This window comes from Dermacentor andersoni, chromosome 9 (assembly GCF_023375885.2).
Source record: "Dermacentor andersoni chromosome 9, qqDerAnde1_hic_scaffold, whole genome shotgun sequence".
Lineage (NCBI taxonomy): Eukaryota > Metazoa > Arthropoda > Arachnida > Ixodida > Ixodidae > Dermacentor > Dermacentor andersoni.
In genome coordinates, this window is record NC_092822.1 from 48,275,255 (window position 1) to 48,300,622 (window position 25,368).

At 47.0% G+C, this 25,368-nt stretch overlaps 1 protein-coding gene across 3 annotated transcripts in view; it reads right to left on the reverse strand.

The window, feature by feature from the left end:
- Positions 1-13,896: 13,896 nt before the first annotated feature.
- LOC126528005 (solute carrier family 22 member 6-B-like) overlaps positions 13,897-25,368 on the reverse strand; it is a 39,721-nt gene continuing 28,249 nt past the window's right edge. For 2 of the 3 annotated variants that reach the window (XM_055069072.1, XM_055069073.1), the window contains exons 7-9: positions 22,885-23,099; positions 18,365-18,546; positions 13,897-14,180 (exon numbers count right to left, since the gene is read on the reverse strand). In XM_055069072.1, coding sequence (XP_054925047.1) covers positions 13,938-14,180; positions 18,365-18,546; positions 22,885-23,099 — 640 coding nt within the window. In that variant the 3' untranslated portion in view covers positions 13,897-13,937. Of the gene's footprint in view, positions 14,181-17,923; positions 18,076-18,364; positions 18,547-22,884; positions 23,100-25,368 lie in introns of all 3 variants that reach the window. The other variant, XM_055069074.2, reaches the window with a different exon arrangement.

The following is a 25,368-nucleotide window of genomic DNA, read 5'->3' on the forward strand; positions in this document are numbered from 1 at the left end:
CTTAACTGAGGCTCTTGGTCAAGGTTACAAGGCAACAAGGATGGCAAGTGGAGATCTCCTCTTGGAGCTCCAGAATCTGAAACAATTTGAAAAGCTACCCAGTCTCGTGTCATTTGGGGACGTTCAAGTGACAGTGACTCCGCACCGAACTATGAACACTACCCGCGGCGTTGTCTCAGACGATGACTTGCTTCACCTGACAGACGCAGAGCTCTTGGAGGGCTTTAGTGAGCAGAATGTTGTCAATGTGAGAAGAATAAAGATGAGGCGCGATGGTGAAGTGATTGCAACCAAACACCTAATACTCACGTTCAATTCAAGTGTCCTACCCGAGTCAATCGAGGCCGGGTACATAAAGCTCCGTGTTAGGCTGTACGTGCCAAATCCACTGCGATGTTTCAAGTGCCAGCGCTTCGGCCACAGTTCGCAGAGCTGCCGCGGCCGCCACACACGAACACACCACTGAAGCTTGTGCGAACGCTCTCCACTGTGTAAACTGCGATGGGGAGCACGCCGCGTACTCGCGGTCGTGCCCTTCCTGGAAAAAAGAAAAGGAAATTGTTACAATCAAAGTCAAGGAAAACAACTTTCAGGGAGGCACGGAGGCGGGTATCATACCTGCCCAAGAAAACCTTTGCCGATGTGGCGCGTCAGGGGGCAGCGTCACAACGGCCTCCGGCGGCTGTCCGACCCACAAGCAGTGAGTCGGCAGTTACGCCATCTGCCCCCGCGGCGGTTGCAGCTAGCGCTGCTCCGTCAACCGAGGAAACGGGATCAGCGACCCCGAAGGTGGGCGCAGCCGAGGCTGCCTCAACCTCCCAGGTCCCTTCTAGCGCGGGCAACGGCCGGCGCAGCCAAATCCCCCAGGGAGCCCCATCGACTTCCGGGCTGGTGGGCGCAAGGGTCTTGCCCTCCAAGGCGAGACTCGCCCTGAAAACTTCTCGCTCGCAAGAGCACGTGTCCGGCGCCTCACAAGAGGCAATGGACACTACACCTATCCTAAAGGCGCACCAGGCGCCTAAGGAGCGGCGAGGTTCCCTCGAACGTTTCAAAAAGAGCAAAACCCCGGTTACAGGGCTTCGAAAGGGCTCCGTAATCTAAAACATCCCTTCCGTTCCCGTAAACACAGCACCAATTTTATTTAAAATATGGATACACAAATCATTCAATGCAATGTCAGAGGTCTACTTAGGAATCTTGATGATGTTAAAGAACTCATCCATAAACACAATCCAAAAGTGCTGTGTTTACAGGAAACACACTTGAAATCAAAATACACAAACTTTCTTCGACAGTATGTTACATTTCGCAAAGATCGCGATGATGCTGTCGCATCATCGGGTGGTGTTGCAATTATAATTAAGAAAAGCATAGCCTGGCAACGTGTACAGCTACGAACGGCCCTTGAGGCAGTGGCGGTTCGAGTTATTCTGCTGAACAAACTTATCACTATTTCCTCGCTTTATATTGCCCCACATTATAAGCTAAGCAAACACGAATTTCAGGCCTTTATAGATGAATTGCCAGAACCCTATGTTGTTCTTGGCGATTTCAATGCACATAACTCTCTGTGGGGCGACCCTCGTATAGATGCGCGAGGACGTCTTGTCGAACAGTTCCTTTTTTCTTCTGGTGCGTGTCTGTTGAATAAGAAGAAACACACATATTACTCTCTTGCAAACAGAACCTATTCTTCCATAGATCTTAGCATAGTCTCCTCGTCTGTACTGCCTGAACTTGAATGGGAAGTTACCGACAACCCTTACGGCAGCGACGAATTCCCTATACTGCTAAGATCACTGAAAGAAAACGAATATCCACCACACGCTCCTAGGTGGAAGATAGAGACAGCTGATTGGGAGAAATTTCGATCTCTTACTAGTATCTCATGGGCTTACCCATGAGATACAAAGCTTACCCAGTAAGCTTTGTATACTGCTTACTGTAAATAAAAACCCTTACTACTACTACCTTACCTGTCTTCCTTAGGAATAGATGCTGCAGTCGAGTTCTTTACAGCCTTCATAATAGATGTCGCATCTAAATGCATATCAGAAGTAAAAGGCTTGGCCTGCAAACAGCGTGTCCCGTGGTGGAACGACGATTGTAGTATCGCTCGTAAAAAACTGAACAGGGCGGGGGGGTTGCTACGCGCTTCTCCCACTGCGGAGAATCTTAGCAACTTTAAAAAAGTAAAATCCCAAGGCAGGCGAACCCGCCGACAGGCCAGACGAGAGAGTTGGCAGAAGTTTCTATCGAGTATTAACTCGTTCAGAGATGAGGCCAAAGACTGGAACAGGGTCAATAGTAAAAGAGGGCGACCAGCATATTCACTCTCTTTGGTAAACACACAAGGCGATACCCTACAAGACCAGGCGAGCTCACTTGGGGAGCACTTTGAGCACGTGTCCAGCTCAATTCACTATTCCCAGTCCTTTTTGAAACTTAAAGAAATAGAAGAACGCAAGCCAATCTTAAGAAAATCCAGAGAGAATGAACCGTATAACCAGCCCTTTAGTGTCACCGAGTTGAGAGCTGCATTGAACACATGCAAAAGCACTGCACCGGGACCTGACCGAGTCATGTATGACATGATCAGGAACTTACATGCTGACACACAACTTACACTTCTCACACTTTTCAACACTATGTGGGCTGCGGGATGCCTCCCATCCACATGGAAAGAAGCGATTGTGGTCCCTGTTCTTAAGCAGGGTAAAGACCCTTCGTTGGCGGCAAGTTACCGACCGATAGCTCTTACAAATTATCTCTGTAAGCTTTTCGAACAAATGATTAATCGCAGACTTATACACTTCCTTGAACTCGCCAATATGCTCGATCCCAATCAGTGTGGATTCAGAGAAGGACGATCGACTACCGATCACCTTGTGCGCATTGAAGGAAATATCCGCGATGCATTTTTTCATAAACAGTTTTTCCTATCAATAATTCTCGACATGGAGAAGGCGTATGACACAGCATGGCGTTACGGGATCTTGCGAGACTTGTCGGGAATGGGCATCCGTGTAAATATGCTGAACACTATTGAAAGCTATTTGTCAAATCGTACCTTCCGAGTAAAAGTCGGTAATGCACTGTCACGTCCTTTTACGCAGGAAACTGGTGTACCCCAGGGAGGCGTGCTGAGTTGCACTCTCTTTATCGTTAAGATGAACGCACTACGTGCTTCACTGCCACCGGCCATCTTTTATTCCGTATACGTAGACGATATACAAATAGGCTTCAAATCCTGCAACCTCACAGTATGCGAGAGACAGGTACAGCAGGGCTTGAACAAGGTTTCCAAGTGGGCAGACGAAAACGGATTTAAAATCAATCCCCACAAAAGTTCCTGTGTTCATTTTACTAGAAAGAGAGGCCTGGTTCCAGATCCTTGTCTTCAAGTCTGTGGACATCAAATACCTATCAACAAAGAACACAAATTTCTAGGTATTATACTAGACTCCAAGCTTACTTTTATACAGAACATTAAATATCTTAAAGAAAAATGTCTAAGGACAATGAACCTACTTAAAATTCTATCCCACTCAACATGGGGTAGCGACAGCAAGTGTTTGATGAATGTTTATAAGAGCCTAATATGATCACGATTGGACTATGGCGCCGTCGTATATAACTCTGCTGCTCCGGGTGCACTAAAGATCCTAGATCCTGTCCACCATCTAGGTATCCGCTTAGCCACTGGCGCTTTCAGAACTAGCCCGATTGAAAGCTTATACGCGGAATCAAATGAATGGTCCCTCCATCTACAGAGAAGTTACATCAGCCTTACATATTTCCTGAAAATACATTCCAATCATCAACATCCATGTTTTCACACTGTTAACGATATGACATGTGCTACACTTTTCCATAATCGTCCCTCTGTAAGACAGCCTTTCTCGCTTCGTGTGAGGGAGCTTAGTGATCAAATGCGTGTTCCACTCCTCGAGCTTCGCCTAATGCATCCAACCAGGGTGTTACCACCTTGGGAGGGGCAGCTGATTGAATGTGACATATCCTTTTTAGAAGTAACAAAACACGCACCAGAGATAGAAATCCGAATGCATTTTCTTGAACTCCAGCAGAAGCACTCCTGCGCAGAGTTCTACACAGACGCTTCGAAGTCAAATGCCGGGGTGTCTTATGCTGCCTTCGGCCCATCCTTCTCAGAATCTGGTTTACTGCATCCGGAAACAAGTCCCCGCAGGGGCGTCTGCGTCAGCAGGCGTTTGGTGTGTTGCGACACCACGGACCCGAGCACACGAGGGTTGGACCCTCCCGCGTGTAGCCGTGCGCGGCTTAGCCGTGTCTGGGGAAAAGGGGATCCTGGGGGTTGAGCCGATGCAGGGTGTTTGGACCTTTAAGGCCCCCCGGCGGAGGCAACACACCTCTTCGGCCTCGGCTTCACATAGACGGCACCTCCAGGCTGACCCACCTGGAGGAAATCGGCAGTCGCCTTTTCCTGTCCTCCTCTCCATTCTTCGTCTTTCTCTCCCACTTTTCCATCTTTCCTGTCTTCTCTTCACTTCTAATTACTTCCGTATTTCCGGGCGGCAAGGGTTAACCTTGTGTAATATATCCAGTCTTGGGTATATATATATTAGGTTATAGTGGGAACGTACCGCTGGCGTACGCAGAATAGAATTTTTCTAATCCTGTGACGTCCCCAGGTTGGGCTCCGAGGTGGGCGGCGGGCATTCCTTCCGAATAGAGTAATCCTATATATGGCTTCAAATTTCCCCACACTCCCTGATCGCTCCCTGAAGAGGGGGCGCACCGATGAAACCTTCAACTTTCTCTTCAAACCAAAAGAAATATTTCCCAAGTACCACGTAATACATAGTCAACACGAAACCAAGACAGTCCGCACAATATCCCCGTTTGTGGTCGCAAAATGCCTGACAGAAGCAATCGGTTCTGGTTACAAAGTAACGAAGATGGGAAGCGGCGACCTTCTTCTGGAAGTGCGTGACAAGCTCCAATACAGCAAACTGACGAAACTTGTTGCGTTTGGTGACATTCCTGTATCTGTGGGCCCCCACCGGTCTATGAACACTGTGCGTGGTGTCATTTCTGATGACGACCTCCTTGATCTTAGTGAGAGCGAGCTGTTGGAGGGATGGCAAGACCAAAACGTGGTAAAAGTGCAACGAATTAAGTTAAGGCGTGACGACAAGGAAATTCCAACAAAGCATCTAATAATAACATTTGGAACAAGCGAACTACCTGATTCATTAGAGACAGGATATTGTAAACTACGCGTACGACCGTACATTCCCAATCCGCGCCGATGCTTCAAGTGTCAGCGTTTTGGGCATGGGTCTCGGAGCTGCCGAGGGCGTGCCACTTGTGCAAAATGTGCATCTAAAGACCACTCTTCAGACAACTGTTCTTCTACAACCCACTGCGCTAACTGTGACGGAGACCACCCCACCTATTCGCGATCGTGCCCGTCATGGAAGAAAGAAAAACAAATAATCGAACTGAAGGTAAAACTAAACATCTCTTTTCCAGAAGCGCGCAAGCGTTTTAGTGTCAACAACCAATCGAATCCGTCCTACAGTGATGTGACGCGCCGGGGGGCAGCGCCACATCTTCTGGCGGCCGCGCAAGTCACACGGAGTGTGACGGCGGTTACGCCATCAGCCCCCCTGGCGGGAGCAGTCACTGCTCTTCCGCCCCCTACCACGAAGGGCCAGCAGACCTCCGAGCCTGCTGGTCCCAGGGCCACTGCTCGTGCAGACAGGCCCGAAAAACCCCCGCGCGTGCCCGCTGAGCGGGCGTCATCCAGCGCCTCTGACGAGGCGATGGATGTCACAAAAACTTCTCCGGCGTCTCAGACGCCGAAGGAACGGCGTGGCTCCCTGGAGCGCGCCAAGAAAAAAGAAATACCCCGCATCAAGGGGCCTGAAAAGTTCCCTTGAGCCAACCTAATTGATCTTTTGACACACACCATAAAACACCTCCAATATGGACACACAGATAATGCATTGGAATGTGAGAGGTTTATTACATAATCTTGATGATATTAAGGAACTCCTGCACAGGTTTAATCCAAGGGTGCTGTGTGTGCAAGAGACACACCTCAATCCTTCACATACTAACTTTCTCAAACAATATGCCATTTACCGCAAAGATCGCAGTGACGCTCTCGCCTCGTCAGGCGGTGTTGCTATTATAGTTGATACGAGTATCGCCTGCCAACATTTACATCTGCAAACGTCCCTTGAGGCAGTGGCAATCAGAGCCGTGCTATTTGATAAGTTAGTAACAGTTAGCTCTCTGTACATCCCTCCATGCCATAAACTTTCCACAATAGAATTCCAGAGCTTTATCGCAGAACTCCCCGAACCTTACATTGTAGTAGGTGATTTAAACGCACATAACACCCTCTGGGGAGATTCTCGTTGTGATACGAGAGGGCGCTTATTAGAAAAGTTCCTTTTATCCTCCAATGCATGCTTACTAAACAAAAAAGAACCCACATTCTACAGCGTGGCTAACAAAACGTTCTCATCCATTGACTTAAGTATAACATCAAGTACACTAGTTCCATACCTGGAGTGGGACGTGATTAAAAATCCATATGGGAGTGACCATTTCCCAATTATCCTAAGATTAACAAAAGGCGATAAGTGTTCCCCACATCTGCCACGTTGGAAGGTCGACTGTGCTGACTGGAAACGATACAGAGAGCTCACACATTTGACCTGGGATGAGATCTGTACTCTCTCAATCGATGATATAGTATCTTATTTGACGGCATTTATAACTGATGCTGCATCAATATGTATCCCTCAAACGAATGGATCACCCTCTAAACGGCGTATTCCTTGGTGGAATGAGCAGTGTAAGGAAGCCCGCAAAAATCAAAATAAGGCTTGGAGTCGCCTTCGCGACTGCCCAACTACCGACAACTTGATTAGCTTCAAGAAAATAAAATCAGAAGGTAGAAGGACGCGCCGCCTTGCCAAAAGGGAAAGCTGGCAAAAATACATCTCTAGTATTAATTCTTATACAGACGAGGGAAAAGCCTGGAACAGGGTAAACAAAATAAAAGGCCGCGAAACTCATCCTCTACCATTGGTAAATACACAAGGAGACACACTCATTGACCAAGCCGACTCTCTAGGGGTACATTTTGAAAGGATTTCTAGCTCATCCCACTATTCAGACACATTTCTGAGATACCGGCAACAAGCGGAACGACTGCCTCTGAGTCGGAAAGGAAATAGTAACGAACCTTACAACCGCCCATTTAACATGGCGGAATTTCAGGCTGCGCTGAATGGCTGTAACAAGTCCGCTCCAGGAAGTGACAGAATATTGTATATAATGATCAAACACCTACACCCTGAGACCCACAAAACACTACTGACACTCTTCAACTCTGTGTTCTCTGCCGGGTACATTCCATCCGCCTGGAAGGAAGCAATAATTGTTCCAATACTAAAAGACGGCAAGGACCCAACTTCAGTCAACAGCTATAGGCCTATAGCGTTGACAAGTTGCCTATGTAAACTCTTTGAAAAAATGGTTAACCGGCGTCTCCTTCATTTTCTTGAAAGTAACAAACTATTAGATCCCCTACAGTGTGGTTTCAGGGAAGGTAGATCCACAACTGATCACCTTGTCCGCATCGAGACGAATATTTGCGATGCTTTTGTACACAAGCAGTTCTTTTTGTCAGTATTTATTGACATGGAGAAGGCTTACGACACCACGTGGCGGTTCGGAATTCTCCGTGATCTGGCCGAAATGGGAGTCCGAGGTAATTTGCTGAATGTCATCCAAAGTTACCTGTCTAACCGCACGTTCCGCGTCAGAGTTGGTAATGTGCTATCTCGTCTATTTACACAGGAAACAGGCGTACCACAAGGTGGCGTGCTTAGCTGCACTCTATTCGTTATAAAAATGAACTCACTTTATACTATCATACCACGTACAATGTTTTATTCTGTGTATGTAGATGACGTACAAATAGGTTTTAAATCATGTAGTCTTTCCATCTGTGAGCGACATGTGTAGCTTGGGCTAAACAAATTGTCAATGTGGGCTGACGAGAATGGGTTTAAATTAAACCCACAAAAAAGCACGTGTGTTCTCTTCTCGAACAAAAGAGGTATATTACCTGAACCCGCTATTTATCTTAATCGACAACAGCTCCCAGTGAGCCATGAACATAAATTTTTAGGCCTCATATTAGACACTAAATTAACATTTATCCCCCACTTGAAATATCTTAAGGCGAAGTGCATGAAGACAATGAATCTTCTGAAGCTCTTGTCCCGTACATCCTGGGGAAGTGACCGAAGATGCCTTTTGAGCCTGTATAAAAGTCTGATAAGGTCACGCCTTGACTATGGTGCTATAGTGTATAGTTCTGCTACGCCTAGTGCCTTGAAGATGTTAGATTCGATTCACCACTTGGGTATCCGTCTTGCTACAGGTGCCTTCAGGACTAGCCCTGTAGAGAGCCTGTACGTCGAATCCAACGAATGGTCTCTTCATCTACAAAGAGCATATTTATCTTTTTCTTACGCCTTGAAAGTTAAATCAGATATTCAGCATCCATGTCATTTTGCAATAAGCGACTTGTCCAGTGCCAGGCTATTCCGTAACCGCCCAGCCATCAGGCCTCCTCTGTCCCTCCGAGTGGAAGCACTGTCAGAAGAAACAGGCGTCCATTTTGTAGAAAATATCCTAATGGCTCCTATTCGGTTCCCACCGCCTTGGGACTGGCAAACTATCCAATGTGACATATCTTTTCTAGAAATATCGAAACGAGCGCCTGAGGCTCACATAAAATCACATTTTCTTGAACTAAAAGAGAAGTATTCCTGTGCTGAATTCTACACGGATGCTTCGAAGTCTGCTGATGGTGTTGCTTACGCAGCTCTTGGACCATCATTTTCAATATCTGGGACACTAAACCCACACACAAGCATCTTTACAGCGGAAGCATACGCTATACTCACGGCTATTAAACATATCAGGCTCACAAACATCGCTAAGGCTGTTCTCTTCACAGACTCGTTAAGTGTCGTGAGAGCACTAATTAGTTTACAAAAACATAAGAATTCCGTTTTGAATGAGCTGTATAACTTATTGTGCGCCCTATATATGTGCAATCAAGTGACTGTCATATGCTGGGTACCCGGTCACAAAGGTATAAAAGGGAACGAAGCAGCTGACGAAAGCGCTACATCCGTAACTTTTAGCGACAGAGATGGAAATATTCCCATCCCTGCGACAGACCTAAAGCCTTTTCTACGCCGTAAATTAAGGAATCATTGGCAAGGCAAGTGGGATACACAAGTAATGAATAAGCTTCACATAATAAAACCAAAACTGGGGAACTGGATCAGTGGGAAAACAGCACGTTACAAGGAAGTAATTCTTTGCCGACTAAGGATAGGCCACACATACGGCACTCACTCTTATCTCTTGACTGGAGGCGATCCCCCGACTTGTGGTAAGTGCGGCAAGAGTCTCACAGTACTCCATGTTCTTATTCAATGCGCTGCAATAGAAACAGAGAGGAAAAAGTATTTTCCTTCTGCATATCGTGAAAATACACCTCTTCACCCTGCATTTTTTCTTAGTGATGAACCGCTTTCTAACATGAAATTAGTCTCATAGTTTTTATTGGAAACAGATACTCTCAAAATCATTTGGACAGGTAATTTTAGCACACTACTAACAGCCCTTCTAATAAAAGGGCTCTCTTGAGGTTCTACTATCATTGTTATGTGTTGCCTTGTTCCATCATGTTTTTTAACGAAACCCAATTGCCATCGTCCATGCCCTAATCAGTGTCATCATTTTAGTACCTATTTATTTTACGCCATTTACAGCGACAGTTTTTAGGCCTTTTTACAGCCATGTCACATTTACCATAATAAATCCACTATCCACTGCATTCACAGTACATTGTTAAAATTACCTTTTGGCATGGCGCTCTTTGGTCATACTTGGCCCTTGCGCCATTAAACACCACATATCATCATCATCCGGAAACAAGTATCTTTACGGCTGAGGCCTACGCAGTACTGTCTTCTGTAAATCACATAGGAAAATCGAAACTTCAAAAATCAGCGATATATACAGACTCCCTAAGCGTCGTAAAGGCCTTGATGTCACCCTATAGACACAAAAATCCAGTACTTAATGAACTATATTCCGTCTTGTGTAAAGCGTACATATCTAACCAGCATGTCATTATATGCTGGGTGCCTGGCCATAGGAGCATCGAGGGCAACGTTCTGGCGGACGAGATGGCCACGTCTATAGCATCGCAAGCCGTTAACCCTACTGCTGAGGTGCCTGTCACAGATCTGAGGCCTTTCTTGCGAAGGCGGCTGCGGGCCCACTGGCAACGCATGTGGGACGCGGAAAAAGATAATAAGCTCCACCTAATAAAGCCACAGTTAGGACTCTGGCCCTCTACAACAAAATCGCGCCGAACAGATGTCCTATTCTGTCGTTTAAGAATAGGACACACATATGGCACCCATAACTTTCTACTGACCGGAAGTGAGCCCCCAACCTGTGGTAGATGCGGGGAGAGGCTGACCGTACTCCACGTCCTCCTGGAGTGTCGGGAAGCCGAATCTGAGAGAAAGAGACATTTTTCATTAGCATACCGGCAGCACATTCCTCTTCATCCTGCAATGCTTCTTGGTCCAGAACCGCTCTTTAATACAGGCTCAGTGCTTGGTTTTCTTAGAGATGTGGTCTTAAATGTGGTCCCATGAATTCGTAGCGCCTCCTCTCTCGAGAGGATGCCACTGCGATAATTGTTTTGCATAGCACATGCCTCCAGGCCCTTGTGTTTCAAGGGCTCTAAGGAGGCAGTAGTGCTCTGGCATTTCTCATAATCTGATATATTTTACCTATCGTATCATTCTTTTTATATGCATCTAAATTTTCATATTACAAGTCATACGTCATCGCCATAATTTTATCATACAGATTTTACGCACTTTAGAGCGTATACTTTAAGGCCTCTTTACAGCCACCTCACACCAACTCCATAGTAATCATAAGTACACTGCAAACTCATTAGCACAGACATGGCGCTCTTTGGCCATACCTGGCCCTTGCGCCACAAAACCCCATACGTCATCATCATTGCAGCCGAGCAGGCGTGAAAAGTTTTGCAGCATATTGCACCATTTGTAGGTATTACAACTCCTGCTGAACGCCACTTCTGAGTTCAATGAAGTGCACCTACTATGATATAGGGAGGCCTCTCAAACGCGACCATTCCTTCTACGATGGACAAACGTAATGTAGTTACGCGCCTCTGAACGCCGCATTCGGGGCTATATTTAGCTCCTCTTACGTCACGAGCGATGCGACAGGGGCGCAATCTGCACACGTGACACATGCAGAGTCATTAATGACGTTTTTCTCCTCTACAAGACGATACCGAAGTAGTGGGCGTTGGTATTATGGCCGCAAATATACAAGCGATAATAGTAAAACATGTTTTCGTTATGTTGCTTTCAGCAAGCGACTGCATTAGACTGTTCTTAAAGACGCTTCACGTCAAAAAAAGTAAAAAAAAGAGACATTCGCCTGCTACATCTGTGCATTGTAGTCGTAGCCGCGAGGAAACTACGATATGAGCATTTTGTTATAGTATATTCTTTCACCAAGGTTAAAAGCTAGCCAATGTTTTCTAGGAAGAGGCGATAACATTTGTCGTGCTCTTTCTATGAGTTGAATGCCGTTCTGAAAATCGCCTCTTGTTTGTGCGGGAGTCCAGCTCACGTTGGTAATACTTGATGTTCGACGTCTGGGGGTTATGTACAATAGGGCGAGCACTGCGACACTACAGTTGGAAAGGAAACCGAAACTATATGCCTATGTAAAAACAAAACACAAAATAAACTACACAGTATTTGAAAGAAACCGCGTCACGCTGTCCCAGGGAACAAAGGCTTCGGTGAGCGTTGCGAATTTATTCGGACAAATTTGGACAGCGTATGTGCAGCACGTGGTTGCAGATTACCATCGGGATACAAGGATTTTAGGAGACACTGGACGAGTATTACGAATGCAAGCGCAAGCGTGGACCTACATTTCCCGTGACCTGTAATGAAAAAAGCTGAGCGATAAAGCAGGAAGACGAAGTTACAGAATGTGATAGTCGAGTGCGAGCATTTCCTTGTAATCTTTCAGGCAAGGATTCCATCTTTTCCTTGCGCGTGAATGCAACCTCACACTACCCCTTCATTTATCGTTTCTACGCTTTCATTAAAACAATTCCGCTATGATTTCTTTGGTGTCATATGAATGTGACTTGCAAAAATCGTGCCGCTTCGTTCCCCTTCCTCTCGTTCATTACATAGCGAGGGTCTCAACTCGGGCCCCTTTCGTGCCTTCAGATATACGAGGGTTTTAGGGCCAGTCGCCGTTTCCCTAACTCACGTATCACGTGACGCCTTGAGGCAGAAAGAATGTTCCACGTCCTCCGCCGAGACCGTAAATCGTGGAGCTGGGTAACAATCCCAGCAGGAGACAGCTTCCAGCTTAGCAGACAGCTAAGATAGCTTCGTTATGGTAGCTGTCTTACGTTTGTTGATTAACTTGGAAAGTTCTCCAGTTCTATTCTAGCTGTAGGGTTAGAGGATTTCATATATGGGCTTTTCTTGATCAGATCTTTCGTCTCCTACGATAGCTTACTGGTATCAGATATCTACTGGTGTCCGATATCATACGAGGGTTTTATGGCCAGTCACCGTTTCCCTTTTTCACCTATCACAATCCCGAGAAGAAGATCTATGCACCTACAATATTTAAGAAAGTGGATGGGGAAACCGCGCCGAGGTAGCTTAATTGGTAATGCGAAGACTGGGTTCGTATTTAACCTGTTACCAATTGCCTTTTCTTTTTTTCCAATTTTATTTGCCTTTATCATTTCTGCATTTCAATTAAAACAAGTAATTCTGCGCATGCTTTCCTTGGTGTCATTGTCTGTAGGCTTCCTATGATTGTCACTTAACTATATCGTAACCCGCGGTTACCAATTCTCTCGTTTATTAAATTGGTCGCAAGTACATGAATGGAGGGGCTTTAGAATTTATATTATTTTCCGTTAGCACGGGCGCCAGCCTTGCTGTGCGCAGAAGTGTCCCTCGATCCACAGCTATCGTGCAAAGGTTTTTCTTTTTTTTTTTTCATTGTTGCAGCGTCGGGGTAGGCGGACATCAGAGCTCTTCAACCATATCAGACCGAAGTCCACCCCATAGGTCGCAAGTTTCAGAACGAGGACACAATAGTTGACAAACGACGCGTAGGCCTGCCGACTGTCGCGTCACCTGGGGACAACAAAACCCACTATAGAACGGCAATTTTTGAGTGCTACAAGAAAATGACATCTCAGCACCCACTATACGCAAAGCCGAATACGCAGTGCTCTTATTTAGCGCGTTTGTTTTTTTCGCTCACATCTGCCATTTCGAGCCCCTTTTAGCAGCCTATGGGGGGCCACGTGTTTCTTCTGGTTGGGTACTGGCGGCATGTCAATCCATTAATTATTCCCCAGGAAGGGACGTGAGCACGGTGAAAGTTTCAAGTGGTGTCTTGGAACTGCTATAACAGCCTTCGAGATTGTGCAGCGCATAGAGCCTGCTCTTGAAGGCCGTGTTGGTGTGGTCGAATAACTTTGTTGCCGTAGCCAGCCCTCGTATTTTCAGCGGCGTCTACCTACGAGGGACTGTTCAACGCTGCTGAGATGGACCACGACAATAGAGGAAGTGGGGGGGGGGGGTCTCCAACACTGAAGAATCCTTCCCGAGAGCCTGTCCAGCTCCAATGGTAGTGGAATGCTATCTGGGTAGCGCAGCAAAATACTGACACAAGAAGAGACGAAGACGAAGACAAGCACTATCAACAACAAAATTTAATTATTTCCGGGATCGGTCCTACTTATACACCAATAAATTTCGCTGTTGGGAGTTAGCGCTTGTCTTCGCCTTCTTTTCGTCTTCTGTCCCTGTTTTGCTGCGATATCCAGATACCATTCCATGGTGATCGACCGACAAGTCCATTTCGCCACCCTCATCCACTGGTAAGGCAGGTGTTACGCGTCCATCAAAGCCGTTGTTGCAATGGATTGGCTCCGTTCTTCGGATACGTCCGCCGTCGTCAGTTGGTAATCGCCTGCCCTGCGTGTGAAGAAATAAAAATTCGTTTTAGAGGTGTGTCACCAGCTTCGAAATTATTAGTTGGGGATTATTTCAACTTTGCGCATAGCGTTACGCGAGCGCCGCTTGTTTCTCAAGGCTTTGCTGCGCTGTGTAAGAAAGGCGAATATGAAATCTGACAAAAAAACAAGCAAATGAAGAGCGGACACAAACACAAAACATACCAGAGGAAGTTAGCAGCAGCATTTGTGGAGCACTGCGATGTGGTCGACTCTGCTTAATTACCAGTGCGTTTTGGCCACATCAAGGACGCATAAAATGAAATGTCGCAAGAAATGTGAGTCAAATACAGGGGAAAGCATAGTTGGACGAAATAAACGTGTAGTTCAAAACTTCCTTCCACTTGAACAGCTGGATGAATGGCAATATACTCGCATATATCATGGCGCGGTAAAGACGTTTGCATTTACGCTGCTTTTAAGCTTATTCAGTTTGCCTTTCAAAGAACGTGAAGATGACTGGACAGTAATATATTGACAATCAATCAATAAATCTGTCCGTCTATCTGCCTGCACCTGTGTGTGTGTGTGTGTGTGTGTGTGTGTGTGATCTGCTTAATTTAAGATTCGATATAGTTAGAGGGTTCAGCTTGTGAAATTACACTCACGTCATTTAAGCCAAGATATGTTTACGTTTACGGCGGACAGGCCGCCATTGGAATTTGAACCCGGCAACGTTTAACGTTAGAACGTTATTTAGTGAGGTGAGTCTAGCAGTGTTATTCGAGGAATTAGAGGGTAGTAAATGAGATAATAGGGCTCATGAGGTTAGGAGGGGAAAAGAAACATATACAGTGCTAAAAAGCGGGCACGTCCTGTGCTACCGGGGCTTAGCGGAGAGACGAGAACTAGGAGTCGGATTTTTGATTAATAAGGATATAGCTGGTAACATACAGGAATTCTATAGCATTATTGAGAGGGTGGCAGGTCTTTTTGTGAAACTTAAGAAGGGGTACAAATTAAAGGCAGTACAGGTCTACGCCCCTACATCCAGTCATGATGACCAGGAAGTAGAGCTTTTATGAAGACGTGGAATCGGCGATGGGTAAAGTCAAAACAAAATACACTATACTGATGGGCGACTTCAATGCCAAGGTAGGCAAGAAGCAGGCTGGAGACAAGTCAGTGGGGGAATATGACATAGGCTCTAGGACTAGCAGGGGAGTGTTATTAGTAGAAGTTGCAGAACAGAATAATATGCGGATAATGAATACATTCTTCCGCAAGCGGGTTAGCCAAAAGTGGCCGTGGAGGAGCCCAAATGGCGAGACTAGAAATGAAATAGACTTCATACTCTGCGCTAACCCTGGCATCATACAAGATGTGGACGTGCTCGGCAAGGTGCACTGCATTTACCATAGGATGGTAAGAACTCGAATTAGCCTAGACTTGAGTAGGGAACGGAAGAAACTGGTACTGACCTGGAGAGGCGAAGCAGAAGGGTGGGTCTGAAAATTAATCTGCAGAAAACTAAAGTAATGTTTAACATTTTCGGAAGAGAACAGCAGTTTACGATAGGTAGCGAGGCACTGGAAGTGGTAAAGGAATAAATCCACTTAGGGCAGGTAGTTACCACGGATCCGGATCATGAGACTGAAATAAACAGAAGAATAAGAATGGGCTGGGGTGCGTTTGGCAGGCATTCTGAAATTATGAAAAGCAGGTTGCCATTATCCCTCAAAAGAAAAGTGTATAATAGCTGTGTCTTACCAGTACTCACCTACGGGGCAAAAACCTGGAGGCTGACGAAAAGAGTTCTGCTTAAATTGAGGACGACGCAACGAGCTATGGAAAGAAGAATGATGGGTGTAATGTTAAGGGATAAGAAAAGAGCAGATTGGGTGAGGGAACAAACGCCGGTTAATGACATCTTAGTTGAAACCAAGAAAAAGAGATGGGCATGGGGAGGACACGTAATGAGGAGGGAAGATAACCGATGGTCATTAAGGGTTACGGACAGGATTCCAAGGGAAGTGAAGCGTAGCAGGGGGCGGCAGAAAGTTAGGTGGGCGGATGACTTAAGAGGTTTGCAGGGACAACATGGCCACAATTAGTACATGACCGGGGTAGTTGGAGAAGTATGGGAGAGGCCTTTGCCCTGCAGTGGGCGTAATCAGGCTGATGATGATGATGATGATGATAATGTTTACGTTTCGGGCTGGTTAAATTGTTCGAAATATTTTTATTTCTTTTATTATTTTTATTTATTCCTTATAATCTTCATGTAATTCTTATTATTCACTTTTTAAGCTTTACAGAATTTTCCTGCACTGCTCGGTGGCATTTAAGAAACATCGTGTTTAGAAGCTAAACGTCCTTATATAACAACCTGTGTGGTTAACTTAATTGTCTTTAATTGGATAACGTCTCCGAGCTGCTAGACACGCAGATATATTAGAAAGTGAGCGTAAAGAATCGCCATAGTAGATTGCAAATATTATTAAATTATTGCACCGTTCTTACTCGCAAACACACTTATTCATATCCTATTTCCTGCGCAAATAAATTTACAAGCGAAAAAAAAAGGGTTCGAATTATTATGACCTGATTCATGTCCGATGCTCCTAACTAAACGCCACGAAGTGCCACGGATGTTCATCTACGGGTAGTGGCGTTGTACCGCTTTAAATGACATTTAATATTTTTTTCGTCTGCAAATTGGAAACGTGATTATCCGCTTCCCTCGGTGAAGCGAGTATTGTTGGGATTACCGTACAGTTGATGCTTCTGGTGCGGCAATGCTCGTCTTGTGTACGTTCAGAAAACTGCCATGCTCTCGTGGCTGATCGCTTGGCGATACTGAGCAAAATTAAGCGTCTACTCATGATTCGCTTTCTTTTCCTTTGCAAACGCGCCATTTTCTGGCACATCACATTTAATGGTACTGCAAATATCATTGGCAACGCGTGACTCCTTATGCTAGAAACCATTTTCACAAACTGCTTAGTTTTTTTGGCTACCTCGGCGTCTTCAGCACGACAAGAAGATAGGTTGCTCAAAAGAAAGGTAGAATGGAATCTTAAAGCGCGATAGAGGACGAACTGAATGAGAAAGCAGCACGAATATGCGAAAGTCATCTGTCGGCAAATTTTCAGTTTGTACGTCACTTTCTTTCTTAGGACTTTTTGATTGGTTGGTGATTGGTTCCGTCATCGTCTACTTTGCACGTGTCATTACTAGTCCAGTTCCTGTAAAAACTGTCACAGTCCGTCAAACATTCGCTCGCGCCAATTTTTTTTTGTTGAGTAAATAATTATATACTTTCAGACAGTAGGAGGCGACCCTTCGGAATCGCAGAACAATTGTTTGTGCGCTGTGCACAAAGAAAAGAACGGACAAACATGCGACGTGTTAATGCTAGGATTAGAAGAGACAAACAAACAAAGCAAGAAAATTCGCGCCACTTCAGGAGATACTTATAGTAGTCGTAAATGATCATGGATCGACTATCGTGGGGATAGACGAGGGAACGTGGCTCGTGTCAACAGAGGTTGCTTGACATAAAAATAAAGATGAATCAACACGTCTGTGTGACAACGAGGAGCAGTGGCCTTAATACTTCAATACAAGGTTGCAAAATCAGTTGCTGCTTCAGTGAATGGTGATACGAAGGTCTCTTGAAATAACTAAACTCGCGGAATACGCAGCGGAGGGGGCTCCGACCCCATTACCAAAAAAAACCTCAGTTATTTTTTTCCTTCTTACTTCGTGCGCTCTTTGGCGACCTCTTCGGCCTCGTCGAATGTGTCCGGAAGTTCGATGCCTCGAGTTTCTGGCAGAAACGCGGCCGCTGCAGCTCCTATGACTGCTGCCGTCGCTAGCAGAGTAGCAGCCACATACACGGAAGCCTGCTTCTTCTGCATATGAGATGTGTACGTGCGAGAAAGAAAGAACACCGCTCTTCAGTACACAGCACTGTTTCATCTCCTGGCTCTCATTGCCAAATTTCATGCACATATTGTCGAGCAGTCTCCTCGTAGTAGACACATATATTTACTGGCACAATGTCGTGGTACAGTAGCATGTGGTGTGCATGCCATATGGCGCTTGGTAACAACGTATGTGCTAGACGCAGGACAACGTGTGCGACGAGGACAAACGTTGACGAGGACAGGTTGGGATGCAGACGAGCAACGAGCTACTCACAAGAACGCCCATGAAGGGAGCCACGATGCCCCCAACGCGACCGACGGTGAAGCACGCGGCGAAGCCGAACCCGCGCGCCGCTGTGGGGAACAGCTCCATAGTCCAGACCCACTTGACCGATGTCGACAGGATGAGTACGAAACGACCCGCCATGGACATCGACAGGCCTACGTAAGGCCAACCTGCGTAGAAGTTTTTACAAAGTGACTACATATTGTGACGCTCTTAGGTGCATAGTGGGTTCACGAATGTGCCGCAAAGGTCCAACTGGCGCTGACCTTTGAGAAGGTGAAACTATAGCTGGCATTTGTCCACCTCCGTCCTGAGCCATAGGGAAGGTCGTTGGCAAGAGACCGGCAAGACGACGGCTCCGGCGAAGTTCTAGATGTTGCGACTCCGTGGTACGTTCTGTCGTACCCCGCACCTCCACCACTCTGTTACGCCCACAAAAGGCGTTACTTTGAAGCCGGGTAGAGTTAGAAGCGATGGCCTTGGCCAACTGAGCGCCTGTCGAGATTCAGCCAGCCAGCCACACGTCGTCGTCCTCGTTCACTACCCATCGGTGCCCCCGCATACTGTTTGTTGAGGCGTGAACCCACTATGCACCTAAGCGCGGCACATTCGTGAACCCACTATGCACCTAAGAGCGTCACGATACAGTTGTGCCTCCGTTATCCGCAACGTGTGTTTCAGTCACCTGTTTCCCCACCACCGACGGAACGTTTGACGCTACCGTGGAGCCCGTTCACCTGAGTTGCATCAAGAGGAATGTACTGATACCGTATTGCACGCTGTCAGTTGTTCAGGGACGCACCAACTTATGGGCCGTAAACTGTTCGAGTGAACCTGCAATACTACCACAGGGTCTGAAACTTGCCGCCTACCATGAAGATCACGTGCTATCGCTCGCCATTCTTACAGAGGCCCTTGATTCTGCGGATGAGCGCCATTTCGCTAATGTCTGCCCTGCGGCGCACTCCTCATTTCTGACTATGGTATACAAGTCGCTCAGCACTAAGCAGCGTCACGAAGCGGCGAATATTCTGCTAAAACATGCCCGACTGTTTGACTTCTTCCAGCAAGAGGGACCACCATTGTTTCCTCCTTCTCGTATACACCATCGCATCGATACGGGATCTGCCCAACCGCTGCGACAGAAACCATACAGAGTCTCACCGTCGGAACGCAAGGTGATCAATGACCAAGTCCACGAAATGCTAAATAAGAATGTAATCCAAGAATCCTGTAGTCCGTGGGCAGCGCCAGTGATCCTGGTTAGAAAGAAAGATGGTACATGGCGATTTTGTGTTGACTACCGCTGCCTCAACACCATCACTAAAAAGGACGTATATTCTCTTCCGCGTATTGATGATGCTATCGACTGCCTCTCATCAGCGTCTTACTTTTCGTCTGTTGACTTGAGGTCGGGGTACTGGCAGATTCCTATGCATGAGGCAGACAAAGAGAAAACGGCATTTGTAACACCAGATGGACTTTTTGAATTTAATGTGATGCCGTTCGGGCTCTGTAATGCGCCTGCAACTTTCGAGCGCTTCATGGACAACATCCTGCGTGGTTTGAAGTGGGAAGTATGCATGTGCTATCTAGATGATGTAGTGATTTTCGGGCGCACGTTCAGTGAGCACAACGCACGTCTCGATCTTGTGCTAGACTGCTTGGACAAAGCGGGCTTGGTGCTCAACTCGAAGAAGTGTCATTTTGGAGAGCGCCAAACACTCGTTCTGGGACACCTAGTGGATAAGGACGGTATACGGCCTGATCCAACGAAGACTGCTACGGTGGAAGCCTTCAAGCAACCTCGCCATGTAAAAGAGCTACGCAGGTTCCTAGGGCTTTGCTCGTACTTCCGCCGGTTTATTCGTGGATTTGCCAACATCGCGTATCCGCTGACATGCCTCCTCCAGGAGGGCGTTCCCTTTGAATGGACTCCTGAATGTGAAGCTAGCTTTCGTGAGCTGAAGTCTCGTCTGACGTCTCATCCCATTCTCCGACACTTCGACCATGCGGCTCCCACAGAAGTTCATACGGACGCTAGCGGTATTGGCATCGGCGCCGTCCTTATTCAACGCGTCGACACCAAAGAACACGTCGTAGCCTATGCGAGTCGTTCTTTAAGTCCGAGCGTAACTACACCGTTACAGAGCAAGAATGTCTTGCAGTTATTTTCGCAGTACAGCGCTTCCGGTCGTACCTGTACGGGCGCCCCTTCACTGTGGTGACAGACCACCATTCTCTCTGCTGGCTGGTTAATCTCCGCGATCCGTCGGGCCGGCTTGCGCGTTGGACACTCCGTTTACAGGAATATAACTTTACCGTTTCTTATAAAAGCGGCCGCCGACACGCCGACGCTGACTGCCTGTCGCGCATGCCGCTTCCAACGACGGACTGCGACGCGGACAACTTCGACTGCTATATCGCATCACTGGAGCCGGGATTTCCTGATATAGATACCTTCAAGGTCGAGCAACAAAAAGACAGAACTTTAGAACCACTGCTCATTACTCCAAGGCAATCAGCACCATCCACTCGTTTCTGTGTTCGTGATGGGGTTCTTTACAAAAAGAACTATTCTACTACAGGCCCACGATATCTTCTGGTGGTCCCGGAGAGTCTCCGTGTCTCCGTCTTGCGCGCTATGCATGACGATCCAACATCTGGACATTTGGGTTCTGCGCGAACTCTCTACCGCCTCCAAGAAAGGTTCTACTGGCCTAAAATGCGCCAGACGACCGCCCAGTATGTGTCCAGCTGCAGCGAGTGTCAACGTTATAAGCGTCCGACGAGTGCTCCTCCTGGTCAACTCCATCCAGTGCCACCCCCCAGCTCTCCCTTTGAGCAAGTTGGCATCGACCTCCTCGGTCCTTTCCCGCGTTCATCCGATGGGAATCGCTGGATTATCGTGTGTGCCGATCACTTGACACGCTACTGTGAGACAGCTGCAATACCATCGGCTACTGCAACCGAAGTGTGTATTTTTCTGCTGCGTTTTGTCATTCTCCGACATGGACCTCCCAGAGTCATCATCAGCGATCGTGGGTGGCAGTTCACTGCAGACGTGGTCGAAGAGATGCTTCGTCTTTGTGCTTCAAGGTTTCGACATTCCACCCCGTATCATCCCCAAACAAATGGCCTTACGGAACGCACGAACAGAACTCTTACTAACATGCTGTCCATGTATGTCGAGTCAGATCATAAGAACTGGGACAGCGTGCTACCTTTCATTACGTACGCATTTAACACCTCAAAGCATGAAGTTACGGGCTACAGTCCCTTCTTTCTTCTCTACGCTCGTCCGCCTCGTTATACACTAGACACTATCTTCCCGTTTTCCAGCCACGATAATCTTTGCATATCAGAGACAGTCTGTCTTGCTGAAGAAGCCCGACGACTTGCTTCGTTACGCACTCTTGTTTCACAAGACCGCTCGAAGGCACGCTGCGACCGCCGACGCCGACACGTGATATATGACCCTGGTGATTTAGTGTTGCTCTGGAAACCAACCAGGAAACGTGGACTATGTGAAAAACTGCTGGCCCACTATGTTGGACCCTATGGTATTACGGAGCGCATCAGCGAATTAACCTACCGCATAGCACGTCTCACATCAAATGGCCGACGGTCAGCAAAGACTGAACTTTCGCATGTCGCCCGTTTAAAGCCCTTTATTTCTCGACAGCCTGTTTGACTTGCCCGGCGGGCTTCGTCTGCGCGGAGGGAAATGTGACGCTCTTAGGTGCATAGTGGGTTCACGCCTCAACAAACAGTATGCGGGGGCACCGAAGGGTAGTGAACGAGGACGACGACGTGTGGCTGGCTGGCTGAATCTCGACAGGCGCTCAGTTGACCAAGGCCATCGCTTCTAACTCTACCCGGCTTCAAAGTAACGCCTTTTGTGGGCGTAACAATGTGTAAGCGCAAGCGGGCATGTTTATACGTGCTGAAGAGGCAGCGAATAGCGCATGGGCTGGACGAAGCGCAGCAATGGACACGGCGCTGCGTTTTCCGTCCCAAATTCCGTCTGGTGCACTGCGCTCTTCATTATCTCTTTATAAACGACAGATGCAGAATGAAAGCAGTGGCTAAAGAGGAGAACCGGCACTCCCAATGACTGATTGTTCATATACGAGATGTTTGCCATTGGCCGTCCACCGTAACCAATAATATGTTCGTAATAATGATCAGCCGCCATCACCGACAATAAAGGCAAAGTTCTGATTCCGCTATTTCTCCGCGCAGAAATATTGCCTAAGGTGGTATATTTCAAGGTAAAGGATAGTCTTCAAGGAAGTTACCATATTACTTGAAGCAGTCGGGGGTAAAGGAAGAATATACGTTGAGGCTAGGATACTTGAAAAAGACGCATTCAGTTTTGCGTGTTATGCCAAAGAAACTTTACGTCATAGCTAAAACCGTGCGATGCCGTAACACTGTACCTACTCCTATTTTTTTCAGCATCTGTGAATAAAGCAACGTCAACGGGCGAGGGCCAGGATTCTTACCGGGGGGCGTCAACTCCACCGCGGCGGCTGCGATCCCCGCCAATATGAGAGTGGCCGCCTGAGACGGCTTACGACGACAGTAGTATACCATGACCAGCCCTACGAATGCAGCGGGTATCTCGGCCGCTGTGGACACGGTGAAGTTTACCAGGTGGCTACCCTCGATATCCACGGCACCGAGCATCACAGCGAACACGAGGAAGTTGTCGCAGAACCTGTCGCAGGGGTTGACCGTGAAACACGTGTTGTGGGCCATTTCATGTCAGAAACACTGTCAACATAATTTTTTTGGAAGTACACCAAAGGCGCTAAAAGTTACACGCAGAATCTCCTATGGGAGTTGTATAAATGATGCGTAAGCATTGCTACTTATCACCTGCTGTTTCGTCGTCGTATGCTGCCCTGTTTGGCATAATTGCGAGGAACACCGCAAAATAATCATTAAACGAAGAAGCGCGGATGAAACATCGAAATATTAACAGTGACCAGCATGAGACGAGGAAGAAGAGGCGAGTAGTAGCAGTGTTCACTCATGTTACACGATGGTGCGTTTGGATGACGCCGCTGCTTCGTGGAAGATGAGCACTGACCGTTGCGTGCTGTATTTGACGCAATTGAATAGCGTCCCATTTAGTAGAAGTCGTACGTACACATGGCCGGTGACGCTGCCTCCTTTCGATGTGAACCGTTATCAAACACGTGATCAACCGAAATCGGGCGGCGGATGCGTATGTCCCAGCCGGCCCTACCTATTTCAAGCGATCGTCTTATATGACGGACGGATGGGTGTCCTCGTTGGGTAGGTGTAGAAATGCTCACACATTTATAACAAATGAACCACGGCTGTTAGATTACCGCTTGTAAATGAACACGCAGATACAAAGCACATGCTGGAACTGATGCGAAACGGTAAATCAAACGCCGTAAGACTAAACGCAATGCTCACAGCTGCCTCCGTTGTCATGTTGTGCAACAGGTAATCGTATGAAACGTGTTTACGTTTATGCACCCAACTGGTCGCAGCTTTAATGTTGCGCACTGTTTATGTTCATGCACTACGTCTTTCAGAAGCTACGCCGAACTACAAACAGGCAGCTCAAATGCGTGCACATTTCCAGACATCGACGCAGTGACATCACTACGACGAAGGCGATGTTTGGTATTTATTGAGGCAAAAAAACCGTATGTTGAGAAAATTGCACAAACAGGCCTGGAGTGCGGCCTGATCCCGGTGACCAGAACCGGTAACGCACTCTCTCACCAGAGCAGGATTGGCCACCCTGCTGCAGTACTTGGCCACAACCTCCTATATGAATACAACAATCGAACCCCGGCCCTCAGTCCCCAGCAGCCGCGAAGCAACTGACCACGGCGGCGGTCAGATCTGTGACGCTGCAGAGGGTGCTAAGAATACCTGGCTCCGGACAGGCCGCCATTGGAATCTGAACCTGGCAACGTTTAACGTTAGAACGCCATCTAGTGAGGCGAGTCTAGCAGTGTTATTGGAGGAATTAGAAGGTAGTAAAGGGGATATAATAGGGCTCAGTGAGGTTAGGAGGACAAAAGAAGCATATACAGTGCTAAAAAGCGGGCATGTACTGTGTTACCGGGGCTTAGCGGAGAGACGAGAACTAGGAGTCGAATTCCTGATTAATAAGGAAATAGCTGGTAACATACAGGAATTCTATAGCATTAACGAGAGGGTGGCATGTCTTGTTGTGAAACTTAATAAGAGGTACAAAATGAAAGTTGTACAGGTCTACGCTCCTACATCTAGTCATGATGACCAGGAAGTCGAAAGCTTTTATGAAGACGTAGAATCGGCCATGGGTAAAGTCAAAACAAAATACACTATACTGATGGACGACTTCAATGCCAGGGTAGGCAAGAAGCAGGCTGGAGACAAGTCAGTGGGGGAATATGGCATAGGCTCTAGGAATAGCAGAGGAGAATTATTAGTAGAGTTTGCAGAACAGAATAATATGCGGATAATGAATACCTTTTTCCGCAAGCGGGTTAGTCGAAAGTGGACGTGGAGGAGCCCGAATGGTGAGACTAGAAATGAAATCTTCATACTCTGCGCGAACCCTGGCATCATTCAAGATGTAGATGTGCTCGGCAAGGTACGCTGAAGTGACCACAGGATGGTAAGAACTCGAATTAGCCTAGACTTGAGGAGGGAACGAAAGAAACTGGTACACAAGAAGCCAATCAATGAGTTAGCGGTAAGAGGGAAACTAGAGGAATTCCGGATCAAACTACAGAACAGGTATTCGGCTTTAACTCAGGAAGAGGACCTTAGTGTTGAAGCAATGAACGACAATCTCATGGGCATCATTAAGGAGTGCGCAATAGAAGTCGGTGGTAACGCCGTTAGACAGGAAACCAGTAAGCTATCGCAGGAGACGAAAGATCTGATCAAGAAACGCCAATGTATGAAAGCCTCTAATCCTACAGCTAGAATAGAACTGGCAGAACTTTCTA